Source organism: Chlamydotis macqueenii, chromosome 1 (assembly GCF_036417535.1).
Source record: "Chlamydotis macqueenii isolate bChlMac1 chromosome 1, bChlMac1.mat, whole genome shotgun sequence".
In the NCBI taxonomy this organism is placed as follows: domain Eukaryota; kingdom Metazoa; phylum Chordata; class Aves; order Otidiformes; family Otididae; genus Chlamydotis; species Chlamydotis macqueenii.
In genome coordinates this window covers 79,565,765-79,574,057 of record NC_141556.1, presented here as the reverse complement: position 1 = coordinate 79,574,057, position 8,293 = coordinate 79,565,765, and the positions used below count along the sequence as shown (strand labels likewise).

At 44.6% G+C, this 8,293-nt stretch overlaps 1 protein-coding gene across 4 annotated transcripts in view; it reads left to right on the top strand.

The window, feature by feature from the left end:
• The first annotated feature begins 281 nt into the window (after positions 1-281).
• The window catches only part of LOC104485029 (protein mono-ADP-ribosyltransferase PARP12), a 31,597-nt gene continuing 23,585 nt past the window's right edge, over positions 282-8,293 (top strand). For all 4 annotated transcript variants that reach the window (XM_086758057.1, XM_086758066.1, XM_086758049.1 and 1 more), the window contains exons 1-2: positions 282-651; positions 3,915-4,047. In XM_086758057.1, the coding sequence (XP_086614183.1) occupies positions 359-651; positions 3,915-4,047 (426 nt within the window). In that variant the 5' untranslated portion in view covers positions 282-358. The remainder of the gene's footprint in view (positions 652-3,914; positions 4,048-8,293) is intronic.

Below are 8,293 nucleotides of genomic sequence, written 5' to 3'. Positions count from 1 at the left end.
TATATATGTAAGTTCAACACCACTATGTACGGAAATTCACCCAGGCAGCAGCTCATCGCCAAATACAAACATCAGAAACAGCAAAGAATCCGGCATTTAAAAAAAAAAAAAAATAAATAAATAAGACGAAGAAGTAGGAAGAAAGAAGAAAGAAAAGCCCGCCCGCTTCCCTCGTAGGGCTGGGCGCCGGCGGCCGGGCCTGCAGCCGGTTTCCCGCCTCCCCGCAGGCCCCGCCCGCCGCCGAGCCCGCCCCGCGCCTTCGGTTTCGTTTCCTCCCGCTGGGTCCGGTCTGGTCCCGCCTTGCTTCCAGTCCCGTCCAGTCTCGTCCAGCCCGGTCGCGGGGAGAGGAGGAAGAAAGATGAGCGACCCGACGGTGTGCTGCTTCCTCACCAAGACCTTGTGCGCCCAGGGCGGGCGGCTGGGGCTGCCGGAGTTCCGGCGGCTGGTCGGGCTGACGGCGCAGCAGCTGGAGGAGACGCTGGCGGCGGTGGGTCCCCAGCGGTTCCTGTTGCTGCGGGACGACGACGGAGGCGGAGCGGAGGTCCTGGCCGTGTCCGCCGTGCGGGTCTGTGTCCACAGGGAGTGCAGGGGCTGCGAGCGGCTGCACCTCTGCAAGCTCCACCTCATGGGCAAGTGCAACCTGGGGCCCAGGTGAGCGGCGGGGCCGGGGGGGGACTGGGAGGGGAGGCGGGCAGCCGTTGGCGCCGGGGAGGGGAGGTGGACGCCCCACGCACCCTCCCGGCTTCTTCCCGGGTCCTGCCCCGGCTCCCCGAAGGAGGGGGAGGCCCAATCCCCCCCCACACCCTCAGGATACAGCCTCGTACCGGACTCCTTTGCGGTGCTGCTGAAAGCCCGAAGTGACGGCGGTGGGCTGCGGTTTTCAGAAGCCTTGTTTTCTCTGTCGGTATTTACGACTTTATTTTTTCGTTGAAGCCTCTTGTCAGCCACAGCTACCCCTCAGCCCGCTGGCGTCTGGGTGGAATAGTTGGCAAGTATTTCCCTAGTAAGAAAAAGCAGAGTGTTAGCGTGCCGTCTGGTTGCCATCTAGAAAGTTAGGAACGCTGAAGTTTGCTTGCTGTAAGTCCCTGCTCCGCTCACAGCCCCGGCTCTGGGAGCCGGTGTTTGATTTCACAGGTACATCGATCCCGTTTCCCGGAAATACGGAGAGCTTGCAGGAAAGGTAGGCCCGGCGGCCGCTCTGGGCGCAGGCAGGCCAAAGCTTGTACGTGGTTTAACCAAAAAATGATAAAGGAAACCGAAAGCAGATGCAGAAGTGGGACCCAGAAGCTTTTCAGTGATAGTCAATGGCAACGGGGAGCTCTGATGGCAGAATTTGCTGTTTGAGCCCCCAAGCCCGGCGCTGTTGCAGGTGTTGGTAATCCACTGATACTCCACTGGATTCTTCCTCTTCTGTCCCAGCAAAATAGCTCACTGTGCACTCGGATCTGAAAGGCGTGGAGGGGAAAGGCCATGTCTGTCTCATCATGATACTAGCAAAATATTAGGATGCTAAGATTTTCTTACTCTTTCTTACTTTACTGACAGTGCGATAAGCTTCCATGTGATTCACTGTTAAAAATGCCTTTAGGTGGACGTAGGCAGTCGTGCTGGATGACTCCCTGTGAACTGAAATGTGCAATGAGGTGGTTCCCTTTGTAACGATAAATCATTCTGTCCTCTCAATAGTACAAAGAATTTAAAATCACCTTTGTATGTGTTAATAAAACAAGGAGTATGCCTTTTGTGGGAGGGAGTTAAGTAAAATGAGGGGGATGAGGTACTGCTAGGTGGACCACATGGATCAAGACAGAGAATATTTTTTAACTGCTAAGGTAAAATCTAGCCTTGCTTCCAGATGTTGCAATCCTTTTTGGTTTAGAATCTCTGGAAAGAAAAATGTCTATACAAGTTACTGGGGTCTTCCTACTTAGTGGAATCAGGATTTTAGTCCAGTTAAACTCAGTTTTAACTTGTGTCTGGCAAGTAACTTTTCACTGTTTTCTTTTTCTAAATGTATTATTATAGTTGTGGACTGTTTCAACCTTTGACTTAGAAATATGTACTCAAGTGATGTAGATCACCGTGTGACTGTCGGTGGAATCTGAAATTAACTATGGAGGAATGCTGATGATGGCACCCTCCTCAAGTACTCTGTATTTCACTTACCTTCGTAGCCATTTGTTGTGGTTTAACCCCAGTCAGCAATCTTGTACCACGCGGCCACTCACTCACCCTTACCCTCCCCCTCCCCAGGGAATGGGGGAGAGAATTGGGCAGAAAAGAAAACTTGTGAGTTGAGATAAAGACAGTTTACTAGGATAGCAAAGGAAAACATAGTAGTAATAAATATATATTAATATACAAAACAAACAAGACAATTTTGAACTACCTGGTGACTGACACAGCCCGTCCTGAGCAGTAGTCATGGAATGAAAAACTGAAAAATGATCCCGGAACAACTCTAAAGAGTGAGAGGGGGGGAAAAAAAAAAAAAAAGGGTGACCAAGCTCACTGACTACCCCCCACCTTCATACTGAGCATGACATTTTTGGTGTGGAACACTCTCTTTGGCCAGTTTGGGTCAGCTCTGCTGGCTACACCCCTTCCAGCTTCCTGTACATTAGCGAAACCTGGGAAGCTGGAAAGTGTCCTTGGTTTCTTTAGCAACAACTAACAACATCAGTGTATTATCAACATTCTTCACATACCAAATCCCATACTAAGTCTAAAACACAGCAGCTACTGAGAAGAAAATTAGCTCCATCCCAGCCTAATCAAGTGCCAACAGAATCTAATATTCTTAGAAGATTTTTTCCTCAGGCACACTTCTGCCCTTCAGATGTCACATTCTTGTTTATTTGCTTACAAAGCAATATGTCCAATGGGTAGTGGGAGTCAGGGGTGAAATGTCTACACAAAGGACTGTATAGAAGAATTGGATCAGATACAACATGAGGTAAAAAAGTTTTCACGAGGAGGGTTTCAGGAGTTCACTAGAAGCTAAAAAGATAAAGGGAAAAGAGACTTGAGTCTGATAGATTAAGAGGTACTTTTATTGGTTGAGTATGTGTAGTCTTAAGGCCGTATCAAATAATGCTTTTAAAGAGCAAGACGTAAGGAAGATGTATTTTACTGCGATGAATTAATGCACAGGTTGACTATGTTTCTCCTATTACTATTGATTTGCAGTATCTTTTCAGACAGATGCAACAAAAAGGCAGTCTTTCTGTAGTTCATACGCACTTCAGATGTTGCTCTTCGGTTAGTAACTGGCACCAGCATCCTCATTGTTGCCCTTTAATTGCTTCTTTATCCGAAACTCCAAAGTTAATTAACTTTCTTGGTTTTCTTGTTTTATTATTATTTTTTTTTAATTTGCCAGCCAGCAAGGATAACAAATTTTGTTGTTTTCAGTTTCATTATCTCTTTGTTTTTAATTCTCAGACTCTTGCATCTTTCTTTACGTGCCATCCCTGGGACAACAACCTTTTACATTCACAAAATCAAGGGTGTTGCAACTTCCGCCGTTGTTGATATATTCCTCTAAAATTAGCTGTTCTTTCAACTGTTCAGGTCATGTGCCTTGACTTGCTTCTTACTGGAGTGGGAGAAAGTGTAGGGTAGACAGATTTGCTTTCAAATCTGTGCTACTCGCTTTCTTAGAAGTGGTCTGGCCACATCAATATTTAAAATGGGGATAATAATGCTACTGTATTTCATAGAGTTGTTATCCTGTTTGGTCCATTCTCTAGCTAATTACAGAGACTATCTAAATGTCCTCAGAGACTTTTGCCAAACTGCCTTTCTCTTCATGGCTTTTCCCATGTTGCATGTTGTCTGAGGTTCTCTTTAAATCAACTTGACTGAAGAAGTAAACATTGATTTATTTTTTTTTTCTCTATATTTTCTTGCAGAGCTTGTAAGTACTCGCACGACATCATCAATGCTGAGAACAAAAAAGTTCTAAAGACTCATGGGTTGTCTGGCCTCGATGAGAATGAGCTGCGAGTCCTTCTTCTCCAAAATGACCCTTTCCTCCTCCCTGATGTGAGTTGTACTGATTTTTTAAGAGAAGCTTTTATTAATTAGGACTGGGAGAGGGCAAGAGAGAAGGTGGAGTTCTGATCTTAATTTCAAGGTGTTAAGATATGTAACAGAAATATTAAGATTAGTCTGAATAAAGGATGAATGGGAATGGCTATGTGTGAAAGCACCTGAAGAAACAATATAGAGCAAGGATTATGAAAATACTGTGTACTTGTAACTAAAAAAAAACCAAAAACCAACCCAACAATAAAACTGTTAAACACTGAGTGTGTTGCTTACGTAAATACCAGAAGGCTTGTGCCTGGATAAGGCCATGTTATCTATGACTTGTCAGCAGAAGACCTGCCCTCTGACAGCAGGAAGCGGACAGCAAGGCTACAGCCTGTTTTGCGTGGGGTTCCTGTAGTCCCAACAGGATAGCCAGAAAGTTAGTCAAAACAAGAAAACAAAAAAAGTCAGCAACTTCACCAGAGATTTACAGACGATGAGCAAGACAAATGTGAAAGGTCGCAGTAACTGTACATGCTTACAGGATAAAAGGCCTGACCAAAAACTGGTTTGTTGGCTCTTCTCCAAGATATGATGGAGACTAGGAAGCAAGGGCCCCTTTCCTTTTTCAGCCTGCATAGGCCTGTACACTTTGGTGCTTGAGGGTATAGAGGAGTGGGGAAAATCTGTGAGAAAATGACCAAATGGCTGCAGTCAGTTTTGTGTAAAATCTGCTCCTTCCAAAGCGTACTGAGTTTTTGTACACTAATTTTCTACAAGGCAACCTTTGTCTAGTTTGTATGCAAGTCATTGATATTATTCAATTTGGCTGAACAATCCGTTCTGGTTCTGCACGTGTGTATAAGGGCAGTGCTATCTTCCAGGCACGGCTGTTTCAAAGCCAAGAATATCCTGTTCTGGCTACAGTTGTTCCTGGTTAAGAAATTACCAGAGTACTGCCTGTTACTCTTGTCTTTTGGAGGTTATAATCTCCACAGATCTGTTGGCATAACAGTTCTATTGTGTTCTTATTCCCTGCTGTGGCAGTGCTGGGCTTTGCAGATTTTTTTTTTTTTTTTTTGGTAGCGTTTTAAAATATATTTTGCTGGCAGATTCAAGGAGGATTAATAATCTCTTTGTCCTGCTCAGCTGCATCTAAAACTTAAGTGTTTCTTATTTAATTAGTCCCAGTAATGACCAGATAGTAGTGACCATTGTTGATTGGTATAGCTCTTAAGCTCTTACCTGTAGATCTGTTCAGCCCTCATGGCTGGCAGGCATCATTAATTACCTCTAATTGAGCACCTTATTTCCTATTATGGAGTAAAATAGCAGAAACAAGGGAAAACAGTGATGGATGCAGGCCATTCATAAACCTGAGAGCTGGGAAAATCTGAAAGCTGACTTGGCTGTTTCTTGCTTAGAAATGCCGACTATCTGTGTGTGTGCTCACAAAAGGCATGTATGAAGCTCTCAAGCAAGACAAAACTTTGGTCTTCTGTGACTTGAATTGGGGTACAGGGTAGAGAAAAACACAACAGCACTCCAAAATCAGAGGGTTTTACACTGTCCCTCGCCTTCTTTGTGGCTCTCCTTTTTTGGTGTTTCTTGGCAAATGCAAGAGGCAGTGTGCTTTCTTGATGTAGCTAAATAATGGATTCCTTATTTAGCTGAGGCAGCACTTTGTTCTGGTTTGGTAATTTATTCTGATGCTCCCATGTAAAAATTTGGTCTTGCATGCTAACATTATATTTTAATGCATCTTCCTCTAGGTGCTCTACAAAATAGCTCTCAACAAGGTTCAGTGTCTTTTAAACCCTGGGAGCTTCACTTTTTGTAACTTACGTGGCTGGTATCTCCACTACCCTAAAGTAATATTTTGTGTAATGGATGCTCCACTGATTACCTGATTCTGTATTTTAGTTGTTGTTTTTTTTTTTTTTTTCTACTCTCTTGAGAAGGAAGATGCAAGCACAAAAGCAATTCCTCTGCTCTGGCCCCCGAAACCAGTGTCTGACATGAGTCTTATGCTTTTTTTTAACTTGAACAGTTACCTCCACTTGGAGGAGTGGAAAAATAAATGGCATGTTTAAAGCCTTAACTTATTTTTCTTGTTAGGTAGGCACTCAGGTGTGGCATATGCATTTTAGATGCAGATAACAGTTTGAGTGGTATCAGACCCTCAAAATACAGCTGCATTCTTCAACTGAGGAAGACCATCCCTTGGCAGTGGTGTAATATTTGAGTTCTTTATTGACTGAAGTTGCAAAGCATCTCCCACAAGACTGTCATTACCTAGCACTTGCATATGTTTTTGGTACATAGATCTTAGAGTGCTCTGTAAATGATAAGCCTTTCTGTGTTCCCCTTAGACAAAGCTGGGGAAATGAAGGAGAGAGAAATGAAGGGGCTGACTCAAAATTCTGGAGCGGGTGAATAGTTGCTTTGCATTGGCAGGTGCTGTTGCTTTTGGATCTCACTAAGAAAGACACATAATGCTTAAGATAAGTAGCTGGTTATAATGAGAAGAAATCTTATGTGTCCCTTCTGATGTCGTGGGAACCTATGACAATACAGCATCAGACAGGCTTCTCTGGTGGGGCCATGGCTTGCTGTGCAGAATTCTCATCCATGGTGAGGTTCAGCACGCTTGCTGTTCTTCACATCTTTATAGTGTTTTTCTGAAAACAAACAAACAAACAAAAAAAAACCCCAAAATATTAACCCAAAGCTATGGGTCTTCTATCCGTACAAAACTGAATGTTCTAGATGGTGTACTGAGGTTCACTACAAGCGTTATGCTCTTATGCATCTCCATAGGAACAAGCTCTTACAAACGGTACAGACAGGCTGTATCATTAAAGGCAATCCATGGTGTGGTACGTGCTCTCATTATGTGACTGTCACTAATGATAATGTGTGGGCCTCTGCAGCCAAGGCCTACAGGTAAACTGCCTAGATTTGCTAGAAGTCGCTGTCTCCTCATTATAATGTTGTTGTGGTTTTGTCCTAGTCACCACAGTTTCTCACTTACCCTCCCTCTCCCCAGTGGGATGGGGGAGAGAATTGTGAAGAAAGGAAAACTCGCGGGTTGAGATGAAGACAGTTTACGAGAATAGCAAAGGAAAACTAAAATAATAACAAAATATAAGGATACTAAAATATACAAAATGAACAATGCTCAATTTCTCACCACCCGAGAAGGTGATACCAGCGAGTGAGAGAGGTGCCCCTGCCCCCGCAGGCCACCCCCATTTATATACTGAGCATGATGTTTGTGACAGTGAACACTCTCTTTGGTCAGTTTGGGTGAATTATTCTGTCTGTCTCTCTCCCAGCTTCCTGTGCCTGCACGTTAGTGAGACCTGGGAAGCCAGACAGTGTCCTTGGTCTCATTAGCAACAACTCATATCATCAGGGTGTTTTATCAACATTCTTCACATACAAAATCCAAAACACACCAGCTACCGAGAGGAAAAATAACTCCATCCCTGCTGAAACCACGATAAATGTGTTCCACAGTGGCCTGCTACGTTAGCTGAAAATAGGTCCAAAATTAATTTTCCCAGTACAAGAGAGTGATGGAGCCACTGGAAGAGGTGTTCAGCAAGGCGCCACTAACATGATGAAGAGACTGGAGCATCTCTCACATGAGGACAGGCTGAGAGAGCTGGGTCTCTTTGGCCTGGAGAAGTGAAGTCTCAGGGGGATCTGCTCAATGTTTACAAACATCTGAAAAGAGAGTGTAAAGAGGACAGAGCCAGGCTCTTTTCAGTGGTGCCCAGGACCAGAGGTGATGGCACAAACTGAAACACAGGAAGTTCCCTGATGCTATGATTAGGAAGTGTTGGTTTTTTTTTTTTTTTTTCACTGTTAGGGTGACTGAGCACTGGCACAGATTGCCCAGAGAGGTTGTGGAGTCTCCGCCCCTTGGAGATACTCAGAAGCCTTCTGGACAAGGTTCTGGGCAATCAGCTGTAGATGGCCCTGCAGAGGAATCTCTCTGCTTGGGCAGCTGGAGTACCTCCTCTCTTTCCTTCTTCTCACCTTGGTGTCCGCAGGGCTGTTTCTCACACTTTCCCCACGGTCTCCATCATTACTGTGCAGTGTTTTGCCCTTTCCTAAATGCATTTTTCCAGAGGTGCCACCAGCTTGGCTGATGGGCTCAGCTGTGTCATGCAGTAGGTCTATTGGAGCCATCAGTAAGACAATTTCAGTAAGCCATCAGTGCTTACTGAAATTAATCAGGGCTTTGTAT